Source organism: Humulus lupulus, chromosome 8 (genome assembly GCF_963169125.1).
Source record: "Humulus lupulus chromosome 8, drHumLupu1.1, whole genome shotgun sequence".
Taxonomy (NCBI): domain Eukaryota; kingdom Viridiplantae; phylum Streptophyta; class Magnoliopsida; order Rosales; family Cannabaceae; genus Humulus; species Humulus lupulus.
In genome coordinates, this window is record NC_084800.1 from 3009281 (window position 1) to 3025712 (window position 16432).

At 38.0% G+C, this 16432-nt stretch overlaps 1 protein-coding gene across 1 annotated transcript; it reads left to right on the forward strand.

Annotated features, from left to right (window-relative positions):
• Positions 1–816: 816 nt before the first annotated feature.
• Positions 817–2305, forward strand: LOC133793646 (homeobox-leucine zipper protein ATHB-22-like). Its single transcript, XM_062230951.1, has 3 exons — positions 817–910; positions 1281–1636; positions 2060–2305. Exons 1-3 carry the CDS (start codon positions 817–819, stop codon positions 2303–2305), a joined length of 696 nt encoding a protein of 231 aa, XP_062086935.1.
• Positions 2306–16432: the final 14127 nt, after the last annotated feature.

Sequence of the window (16432 nt, forward strand, 5' to 3'; positions counted from 1 at the left end):
ACAGTAACTTCGGCGACACCTGAAGCTCCATAATACCTGACCTGTGGCTGTGATGTATGGTGAGAAATACAGGGTAAAAACAAAAATTGATTAGAGAGCGGTGGCATATGTAAAGGTAATGCCTTCTCTGACAACCTCTCCATTTAAAGAAAATATGGGCCTTTTTGGATTTGATATTACTAATTTACGCCCATATATATTAGGTAAGGAATACTACCATCTTTATATGTGGAGATAGCTAGGTTGTCAGAAATTGATTCTTAATAAAGTCGTGACGTGCGTACTTGTACGAAACGGGAAAAAGAGCGTTTTCAAATTGAATCGAAGGTCTCTCAATACATAATAATTATGTATGATCTCTCTGCATGGTTGCTTAGGGTTGGCCTCGGCCATGAATGAATTGCCTGTCCCTACTTTCCTCTCTTTCTCATGCATCGATCTACATCGTAAGTGCATACCGAGACTCCTGATCCATGTACTCGCGCTGTTCCCTCGGTTCTCTCTATCATGAAATTATACGTAAAAAAATAAAATAAATAAATAAATAAGAGGCTCTGCAGCCAAAAGTAGAGAAAGACGACAAAGAAGCAGCTGACATGGTATCGATCGTCAACTTGATCAGCTAGCCTCTTTGACACGCCGGTCCCACAGTAAATTGTACGTACAAGTTACATCGTCTAACCATAAATATTATACAATATTAGTTAATATTCTATCACTTTATAGCTATAAGTGTATTCAGTTTGACCCTGTAGCCTCTATAAATACACTACACAAATTGGTAGTAGTACTAGCAGTTGTAGTTGTAGAGCAAAAATGGATAGGAATGGCAATGCAAGACACGGTGTTTCTCGAACTGAATGTTCTTATGGCTTCCCCTTCCACAATGACTATGACCCCTATTGTCATGGTGAGCAGATATTTTCATCAATATATATATATATATATTGTCTTTTGATACTTTTCCTTGTGATCTCACTGTCTAGCTTCTAGGCTTTCTACAAATCTTATTAATGTAGCCGACTTGTCTAAGGACTTCTTTAATAGCTGACCTTATTGTCATAATATATGATTAATATATCATCAAATGCCATAATATTGTGGTTTCCTTAGTGGCATTATTCAGTAAAAAAATATGTAAACTCTTGGACTATACTTTAGGATCAAGAGAGACCATTGTTTTAAATATATATAGTACATATAACCTCTATGAGTTTGGATCAGTACGAGCTTGTACATAAGCTTCTCTTTTCTTTTCTTCTTCTCATGTTTTTTTTAAGGTATGGAGATGAAGCATCAGGCAATACTGTCAGAGACAGCACAAGGGTTAAATATTGGCCCTTCTATGGAAAGGGACAGCCCAAGTAGCTATGGCTGCAGTCAGGAGAAGAAGAAGAGAACATTAACTAACAATCAGTTGGAGTCGTTGGAGAGGAGCTTTCAGGAGGAAATAAAGCTGGAACCAGAAAGGAAAATGAAGCTCTCAAGAGAGCTTGGCCTGGAGCCTCGTCAAATCGCTGTTTGGTTTCAAAACAGGCGAGCTCGCTGGAAAGCTAGGCAAATCGAGCGCTCTTATGAGGCCCTTAAACATGACTATGATCACATCTCTAAAGAAAAACAGATGCTTCAAGAGGAGGTGCGTTTATATATATACATGTATCATATACAGATACATGCTATCCAAGCTATAGCTCATTAATTTATTGAATTCTTTTCATGCTATCCATGCTTATTTAACTATAAAACTACTGTGCTCGTGCACTTTTTATATATATATATAAGTACGTACTTATATACGACTATCTCGTATATGTGTTCATTATAATAAGGTTTGTAGATTAATGTATACTATGTAATATGTTTTAATTAATTATACATGAGCATTGCCAATAAATTTTATGTTAAGAGTTAAAAGCCAGCATGAGCAGATCGAGCTTTCATGTAATAACATAACTGATTGTACGGAAATAAGATCTTTAGGCGGTACAATGATAAATTTGTTTCATACACATTAATGTATATACAACTTTTGCTGGTACCTGGAAATTTTTTGGAACAGGTGAGAAAACTGAAGCGCTTCATACGAGACAATGTAGCTGGTGGGTCGAAGCAAGTAGCTATGATAATCGGCGGAAACACTAATTGTATGATCTCCGGAGAAGACATGGCTGAAAGCACATCAGACGCCATGAATATTACTCGCAGCAACAAGTCACAAGGAACTAACAATCATCAGTGCAACCCCTTTTTCAATGCGGAGGAATACAACCCCGCCTCACCACCTTACTGGGGATTTTTTCCTTGATATGTATTATGATAGCTCGATCGAACCCTAATTTGAAAACAGCATGCTAACCTTTATATATTTATCGGTTCGGTTCAGTAAGTTTGGGGCTAGCTAGTTAACGATTTTATTAGTACGTCTAAAAGGTGATTATCAGTTTTGTACTATTAATCTGTGCCCTGGCCGGCTATGTGGGGGTACTATGTACTAGTGAGATAATTTGTTAAGTGATATGATCATGTAATATCCGCTTTGGCTAGTAAGAATATTATGGTAAATTGTATGACATTATGTGTTTAATTATATGAATTATGATATACGTAAATTATGATGTATGTTTATTTATGTATTATGTCAGTAATCCACACGCATTAGTTTCTTCAAGTGTTTGGGGGTAAAAGTGTAATTTTTGCCCTAGCCGGCTATATGTGGGTGTCCTATGTACTAGTGAGTTAATTTGTTAAGTGATACGATCGATGTAATATCCGCTTTGGCTAGTAAGAATATTATGGTAAATTGTATGACATTATGTGTTTAATTTTATGAATTATGATATGCGTAAATTATATATGATGTATGTTCATTTATGTATTCTGTTAGCAATCCACACGTATTAGTTTCTTCAAGTGTTAGGAGTCAAAGTGTAATGAACTGGAGGCCAAGGTAGGTTTTTGGATTTTGGCAATCTAAGTTTGTGAAGATCTAAGACTGCTATTATGTTTTTGGGTTCATGAATGTTTAATGTAGGTTTAGGAATGTTAATATCTGGATTCATGAGGTTAGAAACATGCTAGGATACCTGTTTTGAGGGTTTGGGTTCGAGCTTTTACGATTAGGTTTGATTTTCAGGTTTAGAAATCGCACTGCGATTTCTGGGAATAGAGGTCTAGCGCGACCACACTACTTAGCTGGTTCGGCCTGACTGTCTGTGAGCGCGACTGTGCTTAGGCCGCGACCGCACCAGTTGCCCAAAAATATGACCTTTGAGGATTTTTATGTGCTTCTAGTTATAAGTTGGAAATTGTCGAGATTTCATGTAGAGGGGTTTTAAAGGCTTTCTTAAGTATTATGACGATGAATTAGTTTTAAAAAGAACTTTAGTGGGTTTAATTATGGTTTGCTTGGTTGAGGGTTTTAAAGCATTAATGTTGTATGTTATGTTTATGCTCGCCAATGATACTTGAAGAGATGCGTTAGGGTGTGTGTGGATCGCTGCTACATTCGAGGTAAGAAGAGTGGACATCTGCACGCAGGGTGTATGCTTGACGTACTCTATGATATAAATTATTTACGTGGTATGCTTATGTGATTCATAATATTGTTAGTGAATGTTATGATTAATGAACTTATGTGAATTAATGAACTTATGTTTTGGTGTATGTGTATGTGATGACTGTTTGACATGCTTACGTTTAAAATGCATGTCCACATTATGAAAATGCATGCTTACGTTATACGATGCTTGTCCAATTCCATTTGAATTACGTTTTCTTTCATGAGATATGATTTATGTTACATTATTGTTATTGTTATTGTTAGCGATTTTAACTCTCGGTTACGATTATGAGACTGTGTCATATACAACTCTTCTTGTTGAAAGTAAGGGCAAAGAGGTGGTTACAATGCAATAAGTTGGAGAGCTTTAGCGGAGGGTGTATATGTCAAGGATTGGGCAATCATAGGGGATCAGGCTTACTCTGGAAACTTATTAAGTGTTTATTTTAGAATGATATTTTTAGTTTTATGAATTGGATTTTTAAGTTGTTTATTTTACTTTATTTATGAAAACTATGAAACTCCGGAGTTTAATTCTTTTTAATGTTTAAGTGGTATTTATCAATGATTTTATAATTAAAGAGTATTTTTATTTTAAACTTAGTTATGGCATTTGTCAAGTTAACGCTTCAAGAAATTGAGGCGTTACAATCAATGTAACATTTTATCTAGCTAGCTATTATTATTTTTTAATATATATAAAATGAGAAGGGAAATTTCATGTTTTCTTTATATGCACACTACAAAAAACCTCACTTTTGCCGGCGCAAATTTGTGTCGGCAAAAGTAAGGTTTTGCTGGGTTTTGTCGTCGCAAATTTGCGCCGGCAAAAGTCCGCGACGTAAACAATTAGTGTCATAAACTACCATATGGACTGGGAGCGAATCCTCATATTCTTTCCTAAGTCCTGGGGTCAACTCCCTCATCACTCTCCTGGGTAGCTTAGGGGTTTCTTGTAACCACCTCTTCTTACTATAGTTTAATTTCTTGATCCCTAAAGGGTTAAACCTAACTTTCTTGGCTATGTTCTCAACGTAGATTCTAGGGAATCTCTTCCCTATAGCCGAATATTGATTTGGGGCTTAACCTTCTAAGTGAGCTACCTTGCTCCAAGCCTGGTTAAGAGCATCCCTAACACTCTACCATGAGTGTAACGCCCCAAACTCCAGGGACCGTTACGGTGTGCCTTGTAAACAGTGCTAAACTCGCTAACCGAGTCATTTGGCCAAAATCGTGAACTAAGTATGATTAGCGGTTTAGGGATTAAAAACTTTGGTTAAGATGTAACGTTTCACTAGAACGTTTAATATATACATTGGGATCCCGAAAATATAATTTCAGAGTCTATTACAGAAAATATTTACAACAGGCCGTTCTAAGCGGCAAAACAGGGTTTAACCCTAGTTCCACTTTAAACCTCGGCCGTGGCGGACGAGCAGCTGCATATGTACACATCATCACCTAAGCTCTCCAACTCAAGGATGGTCCAGCTTCCTCTTGCTTTTACCTGCACCACGTAGCACCCGTGAGCCGAAGCCCAGCAAGAAAACACCGTATAACATGATATAATATCAACAGATAACATGACGTAATATCAACAAATAGCATGATGTAATATCATCAGGTAACATGATGTAATATCATCAGGTAACATGATGTAATATCATCAGGTAACATGATATAATATCAACAGATAGCTCAATTGATAGGTAGTTCCTTCATAAGCTTGATCAGGATAGGTGCATGGTGGTAGTCACCAACATAACCATCCTCCCGACTCTAGAGTCATAACTAAGGACAGCGTCCCCCAGCCATGTGACAAATAGTCACCGGGGTCATATACCTTGGCTGAAATCATCTGGTCTTAGACCAGGTAAGCACATATAGTTCTCATTGACCTTCCGGTCGGTCCAGCACTGATACCCTATATGGGTCATCCAATGCCGACCTCGATTAGATCTAATCTCCATTTGGCCCGGCGTTCGCAACGCACTGCCACTTCTGACTCTTGGGTCGGTGAAACTCGACCAGTGCTCAACCCGTTGTGAACTTAACTAATAAGTCACAGCTTCACAGAAGGACCTGACACCATTGCCGATTCTGACTAATAAGCCAGCGCCATACACAAGTAAGCCATGCCTCCAAACATATATCACATATCCAATATCCATAAACAAGGCATTCAGCACGCTTACTTAACAGATACTAGTACAATTAGGTCCATGCACAACACAGAGGCTCAAGCTCTGAACAACATCATACCCAGTATACAAAGCATGTCCTAATCACATGTTTCTCATGCTTCATATGCAATATATCCAACAATCCAACCTGCACCAATATCAGCCATGCATGTCATGTTTAATAGTCAACCAACATGCATCAATAATAACCATGCATGTCATATTCAGTAGCCAACCAACATGCATCAATAACAGCCATGCATGCCACACATACATAGGGTGCAGTTTTCTTACCTCAGATTCGAGCTAGAATAATTTAAAGAACGACCCTTGAGAACGATAAACTTTTAGTCCTTTAGCGGTCACCTAGTCATAACCAAATATAAGATACCATCAATAAAAATGGTCAACATAAATTCCCAAATCAATATCTAGCCTCCGGGACATCAATCCCCACTTAACCGGGTACTAGGTACAACCCCGAGGCCTAAGGCTTGAATCCCCAAGCTTAAAATACCATTTTGGTAAAAAATGACCTTAAGGGCCGCGACCCTTCCCAGCTGCGCCGCGGTGCGCCCTCAAACAGAGAGGGCCTCCCTGCCAGACGCCAAGGGCCGTGGCGCTCCACAGCCGCGCCGCGGTGCTCAGCCCAGACCAGCAAAAAGACCACACGCGAACTCAATTTTCCCCTGTATTTTTCCTCTCAAACCAGCCCTTCAAACCAACTCAAAACCTCCTCCAAACACACAATTAAACCCCTAAACATCACCCATAACTTCCCCTCATCAAAACCCAACCAAACACACACAAAAACTCCCCTTGATTCCCACTTTCTACATCAAAAACCATAAGCTAAAAATCCAAAAGGAAAACAGAGCACAACCTGAATTCCATAGCTAGAACTCACCTTAAGCCCAGATTTGAACCTTCCTCAATGGTTAAACCAAGTCCACAACCTCAGCTCTTGAATTCCCTAGCTTGAAACCCCACTTGGAACTCAAAACCCCAAAGGAGAAAATGGAGAAAAGTAGTGTACGGGAAGAAGGAAGAAACGTCTCTGTTTTGCTCTGTTTCTACAGCCTTCCAAACCCCAAAACTGATATAAATGCTTAAGGCAAAAGACCATAATACCCCTAGGCCAAATAAATCCCTCTAAAGGCTTCCGAGGGTAAAACCGCCCTTTCCCGTCTATCTCGTTAATTATAATTAACGCTCTCCAATTCCCGCTATTTTCAATATTCCCAAATACCAATAAATCATATCCCATTACCCTTTAATTCCCGGTAATGCTCTAATCATTAAATTCACCCCGAGACTCACCCCGAGTCCCGGACTTAAACCCGTTATGACTAGACAGAACACTTACATCTCATGATCGTCTCATGCCGAATAGCTCGAACCAATCCACCTTATAATGTGGCTATATTAATTAATCACAACCATGCACCCAAAATATACAATTACGCCCACAGTGGCCAAATTACCAAAATACCCTTATAATAATAAATACTCCCATATGCATGCATTCACCATCATATAATAATATAATTCACATAAACATGCATATAATCATTAAATACTATAATAAACCAATTACGGCCCTCCCGGCCTCCTAATCAAGGTCCTAAACCTTATTAGGAAATTTGGGGCATTACAATGAGATTGTGCTCATTAGAACCTCAAAACACTATAGACACTTAAGTAAGCCCCCTACCCACTTCATCTCTTGAATGACATAGTTCACTGCTGTAACGCACCAAACTCCAGGGACCGTTACGGTGTGCCTTATAAACAGTGCTAAACTCGCTCTTCGAGTTATTTGGACAAATCGTGTATCTAAGTATGATTAGCGGTTTAGGGATTAAAATTTTTGGTTAAGATGTAACGTTTCACTAGAACGTTTACTATATACATTGGGATCCCAAAAATATAATTTAAATGTACATTACAAGAAAATATTTACAACCAGCCGATCTAAGCGGCAAAACAGGGTTAAACCCTAGTTCCTCTTCAAACCTCGGCCGTGGTGGTCGAGCAGCTGCATATGTACACATCGTCACCTAAGCTCTCCAACTCAAGGATGGTCCAGCTTTCTTTTGCCTTTACCTGCACCACATAGCACCCGTGAGCCGAAGCCCAGCAAGAAAACTCAATATGCTCATGAACAGTAATAACATATCATCAAATCATAAGGCACACACCTAGCAGATATAGCCCTATTCAAGCAGGCAAATGAATCCATGTATTTTTGAGTATATCACATCAACCAATGATCATAATAATCATACAGGGCTTTTAGCCCCAAATAGAAGAGTGACAGTTGTAATAGTCACTAAGGTGGGTTTATTCCCAATAGCCATGTGACGATAGGGTCACCAGAGCTTTATAGATAAGTGAGCCTTTCACTAGCTTAAACAGGATAGGTGCATGATGACTCGTCACCAACATAACCTTCCTCATGACCATAGAGTCAAAACCATGGAACTCTGTTCCCTAGCCATGTGACAAGTAGTCACCTAGGCCTTAGGCCCTAGCTCTAGTAACAAGTCTTAGACTAGGCAAGCGCTTATAAGATTCATCGACCTTAGGGTCGGTCCGGCGTTAATGCCTTAGAGTCATTCAACGCTGATATCGATTAGATCTAATCTTCACTCGGCTCTGCGTTCAGGACGCTTATGCCGTTCTAACTCTTAGGTCAGTATCCCTGACTAGTCAGTACCATATACAAGTAAACAATGCTACCAAACATATATCATATGTCGAATATCCAAATACAAGACATTTAGCATGCTTACTCCATAATTACCAGCACAATTAGGATCATGCATAAACACAGAGACTCAAGCTCTGAACAATCTCATACTCAATATTCATAGCATGCCCTAATCACATGTTGCTCGTGCATTACATGCATCATATTTAAACATCCAACATGCATCAAGAATAACCATGCATGTCACATATACACATGGTGCAGTTTTCTTACCTCGGGTTCGAGCAAGAATTAGTAAAAGAACGACCCTTTAGAACGATCATGTAATAACCCGGATTTTTTTATTTTATTTATTGTGTTTTATGTAAACATTGTTCTGCGAATTTTTTTTGTTGTTGTTAAGAGTGAGTAATAATTAAAATAATATTTGGTGAATATTATTTTAATTAAAGAAGTGTGAGTTGATCGCTTTAGACCATAGTGTGGGGACTTAGATGTAAAATAGATCTAAGATGAACATCTTGTTCAAAGAGTTTAAGTACATGATTTTATGTGTTTGGAATCCACATAAAATCTTAGAATTATTTTAGACTATGATTTTGTGACTTATTCACTAAAAGTCTATGAATAATTCAAGAGGAATTTTATGGGATTAAAATTATGATTTTATGTTGAAGGGACTCACATAAAATCAACATAAAATCATAGACATAAGTTTATACCAAAGTTGCATTATTTTGACCATAGTTTATTTTTAATTATTTTAAGCTATATGGTTTTAATGCATTATTTTGGGTAAGATGCAAAGAATGTTTCGGATGGGTATAGAGTATAGTCTAGTAAGGTTTGGGTACCTAAAGGATGGGGATGAGGTACCCTCACATGTGACTTTTCAGCACATGTATAAATATAAATATATATTCTTATGTTTCTCACGTAAGTTTTTCACACACAAACTTAGTGGGAAATTTTGAAAGAATCTTGGGAGGTCATTTGAGGGTGGTTGAGAGGGAGTTGAAGCCACTTTCTCTCATTTGGTTTCAGCCATCCTCATATTGAAGCAAGAACCGAGAGGGAAGAAGGAAAGGAAGAAGTGCACGGTGCACTTGTGGTGTGTACGTTCGGATTCAAGGAGATAAGAGCAAGGTGAGCTATTTCTTTGGTTTTTCTTTGAGTTACAGATCTTAGACATGTCCTTAGAATCTCTGTATTGATTGTAGAAGGAAGCAAAGAAAGAGGAGAGAGTTTCACCCAAGTTTCGGAAACTTTGGTCGGAAATCCGAACTAGTGTAAGTGCCATCTTTGGCTTCGGTTTTCACTTAATTCCTTGCATAAAACTCATGATGAACGGTTTTTATGTGTTCATAGTGTTGAGGACTATAGGAAAGGGTAGAAGAAATCACCAGGAACCGGCCACAGAAAGAGGTACAAGCCTGTAGTTTTCCTTCGAAGTTTTTACGGTACCGTTTTCGATTTCGCTTCCTTAAAAGTTGGGATTAAATTCTGAGTTGTTTTACATGGTTTAAATCAGCACTTCGTGTCTAGAAACATTCATTAAGGTGTTGGGGATGATTTAATAGGAAAAGATCTTGATTTTGGGGATAATTTGGTGGTGGTCAGTGCTTGGTAGGTGGCTGCCATGAAAAGGGACAACACCATTTGTTGCCGGCGTTAATGGTGGAGGCCGGTGGTGGTGATGGTGGTGGCTGAAGTGATGATCATGGTGGTGATGAGGATGAAGTCGTGGTTGCCATGGTGAGGGAGCTTGGGTCCAAGCATAGTCGGGTTGGTCATGGAGGCTGCCGTGGGTGAGGGAGCCCATATTCGGGTGGTCACGTGCATGAGCATGCATGTTTTGAACTGGTTACTAATGGTTACCAATTTGTAACCAAAGGGGACAAAAAGTGGTATTTGGTCCCGAAACTTTAGAAAGTTACTGCAAGGCTTGGGATTAGGTATTCTAAGATCAAAATCTGATTGTTGAGAATTAAGGATAAAAATTCCCTAGTTAATTGTCCAAGTATAATAATTTACAAGCTAGGCTCGGGAATTATTATGTAAGCTTTAAGAAAAATTCTAGGTTTGGGAGTTAGTTTCAAAGTTTAGATTTGATGACTTAGAATCTACGGAATATTTTCAAGGACTTAGAAAATATTTTAGGAAGTACAATATTGCCGATATTAAGTCTCAAGGCCAAGAGGTGGGCTCGGGGCTCGTGAATTGGACTCGAGCATCAGAAAACAGAATTTTAAGAAATAATTGGAGTTTTGACTTGAAATTTCGAACATGGCCTAGGATAAAATTATTATTGGAAATAATAATTTTCTAAGTTGAGTTTGGGATTCTGAGAGGGGTATTATGGTCATTTTACCCCAAGGGCTCGGGTTTGGGCCAAGGTCGGGAATTTCAGTTTTGATTTTTTTAAATTCCCTTATATATTTTAGAATCTCAGTAAGCATAAACTAAGACATATTGTCCCAATATGATTATAGGGTCTAAACGCGATCGGAAATACTAACAAAGACATAATTCACGAAAGCTAAGGACAAGAGGTAAGGAAGTATACACCAAGAGTAACTTAGCTTGTTGTGATCTTAGTGAATTGTTTGCATGTTTATATACCGCCGGTTAAATTCTAGTTGCTATATATATGTGTGATTATATGGCTGGATGCGCATGATAGTACCCATCTATCGGGTTTGAATGTGCTTAGTGAAGTAAAGTTATCATGCATGCATGTGCAATGTTTATGACTGTCAAGGGAAACCTTGTGAGGGTGGACCCCATGCAGCTGTGTAGTGGGGTTAGCCGTCCAGTCAGTAAAGTCATTGGGTTTTAGCGGAGTATACGCCTTTGGCACGGGAGGTGAGTATTCTCTGGGTCGGGGAGGCCACCCGAGGATCATGACCCCACAGATAACTCGATGGCTTAGTAGAAGGCCTTGTGAGGGCGGATCCCCATGCAGCCGTATAGTGGGGTTATCCGCCAAGTCAGTAAAGTCATCGTGTTTTAGCGGAGTGTACCCCTTTGGTATGGGAGGTGAGTATTCTCTGGGCCGTGGAGGCCACACTGGGATTAAAACCCCAACAGATAACGCGATGACTCAGTTATATGATTTTAGTATGTTACACAACACTTTGACTTATGTGAATATGCTAGACGTGTTGCTCAGTTTGCAGGTTCTAGATATGCATTTCTATTATGCAAAGTTTGTTTTAGATAGTAGAATCATTAGAATGAGAATTTGGAATTCTATCCGGTTTGTGGTGAGTGTCGCTGGCAAGATTTAATGTTTTTGCAGCAATGGAGGTTCCAACTTGTTGTAGAGTTGATGTGGTGGAAAGTAAGGGTGATAAGCTGAAATTTACTAAGAACAAATCTTATGTTGAAGGTGGAAAGCGAACAATTCATCATAAAGTGAAAAAGATCTTTAGTGAGAACGCTCAATTGTTTCATGAGCGGTGGAAAGTTCCAAAAAATGTGCAATATTAAGAAACAAGCGTCTTCTCATGATACTATAGCTCTTAAGGACATGAGGGGTGGTTTAGATCCGAGTTGAATTTAAGAAATTGGTCAGCGTCCGGCTAAATGACGTTAACGATAGCGCCCTTTAGAGGCATCTCAAGTTTATGTTTTCGTTTTTATTTTATTTTATTTTAACTCTATTTTTAGTTGAATAATTCAATTTTATTTTATTTTATTTCTGTTTAGTTTTTTTTTTTAATATTTTATGTAATTAGAACCGTGAAAAACGTGAAAAAAATAATGTGATCAGAAGGAGTTAGAGCTGCAACACTTCCTAAGTCAGAGGCATTGAGGGTTTTGGGAGAAATTAGAGCCGCAACTCTATGGAGTAGAGCTACAGCTGTAGGGAAGTCAGTGAGCAAGTGATGATGCAATGAAGAAACTCCCTCTGTAGGGATTAGAAGTAAAATTGCATATATTGGTCATAGAAGGTTTCTTGGTATGGATCATGAATGGAAGAGTAAACGAGCACTATTCAACGGTAACAAGGAACTCATGCCACCACTGAAAGATTACTCCAGTGATGATGTGTTGAAGCAATTAGAGAATTTGCAGATTGGACAACCTGGGAAACACAAAAAATTTGGTGGTGTGAAACGCAAAAGGGCTCCGATTGAACTTAATTGGTCGAAGAAGAGCATATTTTTCAAGCTTGATTATTGGAAGGAATTATTGCTGAGACATAACTTGGACGTAATGCACATTGAGAAGAATGTTTGCGACAATGTCTTGGGTACTTTGTTGAACTTAGAGGGAAAATCTAAAGACACTGACAAGGCAAGACTTGATTTAGCAGACATGAAAATTAGGGAAAAACTCCACCTCCGCAAAGAGGGAAACAAGTTGAAGAAACCGCATGCCAGTTACACCCTCAGTGTCTCAGAGCGTCGAGTTTTCTGTGAATTTGTGAAGTCAGTTGAATTCCCGGATGGTTTGGCTGCAAAAATTTCGAAGAATGTCAATGTCAATAATGGAAAGATAACTGGGTTGAAATCACACGATTGCCACGTGTTGTTTCAGCAGTTGTTGCCTGTTGTAATTAGATCGTATTTGGTTCCAGAAGTTCGGAAACGAATTATTGAGTTGTGGAGTTTTTTCAAAAAACTTTGTTCACGGACTTTGAATGTGAAAGACCTTGAGAAGATGGAGACAGACATTATCACAATTTTATGCAAGTTGGAAATGATATTTCTTCTAGCATTTTTCGACATTATGGTGCATTTGGTTTTGCATCGTCCGAAAGAGGCAATTCTTGGTGGTCCCGTGCACTTTAGGTGGATATATCCCATTGAACGTTCAATGCAGGTTTATAAACAGTATGTAAGAAATTGTGCATGTCCGGAAGGTTCAATCGTAGAAGCTTACGTAGTGAACGAGACCTTAACCTTTTGCTCAATGTACCTCTGGGGGGTTGAGACTCGATTCTATCGTCCTGAGAGGAATGACAATCGTGTTGAATCCCAATCAATTCGGGAATATTCTATTTATAAGGCTATTGGTCGTCCATTTGGTGAGAAATCAAGTATGCTTCTCAATTTGCAGTTAAAGCAAAAGGCTGAGTGGTATATCTTGAACAATTGTGTCTGTAACATCCCTAAGGTAGGGTACGTTTGCCACATACTCGTAATTCTAGAGTTTACGAGTATGTTAGGCACTTGACCAAAAGAATTAAATAAAATGATACGAAGAAATACAGAAAAGTTTAAAACTTTTATATAAACTTATTAGTAGAAATTATTACACGTATGAATACTTTAAATTTAAGGCAGCCATATGAAAACTCTAAACCATTATTGCATTGCTACTGAGTCCGTGTTCCACAAGTTGCTCAACAGCTAAAGCCACACCTGGAAAAAATGTTGGAAAATAACATAATGAGCTAATGCTCAGTAAGCAAATCTCATGCATACACATACACATGAATGTCGTGAGTTTGTAGTGCACATATACTAATATGCTGAGTTATGTACTTATGCATTTCATTTATTGCTCATGCACTTTCAAACTTTACTTTTATGCTCTTTCTTTTAGTTTCACATTTTTATGGGCCCAATATCACTTGTGCACACTATTTGATTCAGCCAATGCCTGCAGGGCTTGTTACACATATCATATAGAATCCCATGGGTTCTCCTCCGGCTAGCCATCATCACAACTAGGCTTATCATAACACTCATTTCATCGTGGCCATAGCTGCTATACTTATTACACATATGGAGGAGAAAGACGGAAACATGGCAAACATATCTGAATGGTCAACTCTGACCTAGCCCACACTAGTGGGCAGCCACTATAAGTCTTATAGACTTCCCTCTTCTTTACTGAACTTACATGATTGCTTCATCAAAACAGTGGCACCCTTTTTAAATATCTTATTATCACTTTGCTTAAGTCTTGTGTCATTAAAATGTTCACTTCACATAAGACATTTCAAGGCATTTCACAATCTTCCTCATATTTATATGCATGGTCTTATATCACATAATAATGTATCACATAACTGTACATGCCATGCATACATGCTGATGCTGAAATGTCAATGTTCATGTTCATGATTCATGTTTGACGGTATTCAATCAAGGCATTGTATCACATCTCATATAACTCAAAACATCTTTAGTCATAATACATGAAGCTTTGGGTTGGTGGCGTTGTTATACCTTAACGTAGAGCTATGGCTCAGGTCTAAGGTTTCCAGCCTAAAAACTTAAACGCTTCATATATCATAACATATAACAAATCATGAACATAAAGTAATCCACATATCCATCAACATAAGAACACATACTTGCACATAATTCATATCATTCTTAACCAAGTAAGACATCTTTCACATATCACGGAATTCATCAATTACATATCACACAACACCCTTATGGTGTTCATATAACCATTCTTCACATACTTATCATATGCATCATCATCATACCATACTTAACTCATCAGATGTACACAATCAATGTAGTCATGCATCTTACACTTAAGCACAAAATGTGAGATTTACTTACCTTAGGTCCTTAGCTTATTTTAAAATTGCTCAGCAAGAGTCAATCAATCAAATCCATTCAAATCATATTCAAGGCACATCATTTATTAAATTCTATCAAAATCGTAAATATACACTATTGATAGTGTATATTAACAATACCATAAACTATATGAATGATAATAATAATTATTATCAACGTAATACAAATAACTCTTCATATAAAACATTGCTCATTTAATAATGTACTCTCATGATAATAATAATAATAATAATAATAATAATAATAATAATAATAATAATAATAATAATAATAATAAAAATAACAACAACTACAACAATAATAATTATCATCTATAAATAAACTTATTTCAATAATAATAACAAAATACCTCAATAACAATACATATATGAATGCATATATATTCAAATAGTCATTTTATAAAAGAAATCATATTTTTAACATAAAATTGTAATAATCAGTATAATGATAATAATATAAATATAAATATTTATATTATTATTAATTAGTCATAATATCAATTCCAGTGATATATTAAATATACTTTCTCCAAAATTCACTGGTCTTACAAATATCAATAACTGTAAGAAACTAATATTTGATATTATTTTAATATTCAAATTGTACACCCTGATTTTCCCACGGGTTGATTAGAAAGCCGAGCTGCAGACTAATCATGATTATCTCATGGATTCCCCTAAGACCGGAGCTTCTGTCGTTAGCTCGAGGAAGCCCCAAGGGCTCGCCTCCATTGTCCAAGACTGGAGGAGGCCCCCTGAAGGCCAAAGGTCGAGTCCAGTGTGCAGCTCGTGATACGAGCTGGGTATGGAGCTATGACTCTTTGAGAAGTCAACACACACAAGGTAAATGTGCACATATCAGGCATCACGTGTCTGATATCCCCCTGACTTCTCGGACACGCAGCAGGAACGTGCGTGTTCAGACGCCCACGATTGGGTTGGGCCGTGCGGCCCATTAATTCCTTACCTATTGATTTGACCACACTCATGTGTCAGGTTTAGGAATTAATCATGAATGTCACAGAATTGATACGACAAGTAAGAAGGTCACGGGATGACCTCCCTACCAACTTCCAGGTGCCTTCTCCTATAAATATGGGGACCCTGGGAGTTGATAGGGGTTGGAAAAATAATCTCTTGTAAGAAATACTCTGTAATCAAATACTTAGTATAGATCAATAATATTGACTAGTGGAGTAGAAGGATTTTAACCTTCGAACCACTTAAAAACCGTGTCTGGAGTCACCTCTTTCACCATCTAAGATCATACATCTATTTCGGTTCACTTTAGGCACTAATCCCTTTCTCTCCTTCTCTTAATTACCTGTTGGCGAAGAACCGCGTCAACAGTTTGGTGCTTTCATTGAGAGCAAGTTCGATTAGTGCTGCTGCAAACATCCAACTATGGTGACTACTCGGTCCAA

Bases quoted from the DNA above. Each gene is read 5' to 3' on its own strand.
- LOC133793646 (XM_062230951.1), top strand. From the start codon at position 817: ATGGATAGGAATGGCAATGCAAGACACGGTGTTTCTCGAACTGAATGT. The intron at 911-1,280 runs GTGAGCAGATAT...GTTTTTTTTAAG, and splicing joins CTATGACCCCTATTGTCATG to GTATGGAGATGAAGCATCAG. The intron at 1,637-2,059 runs GTGCGTTTATAT...TTTTTGGAACAG, and splicing joins AACAGATGCTTCAAGAGGAG to GTGAGAAAACTGAAGCGCTT.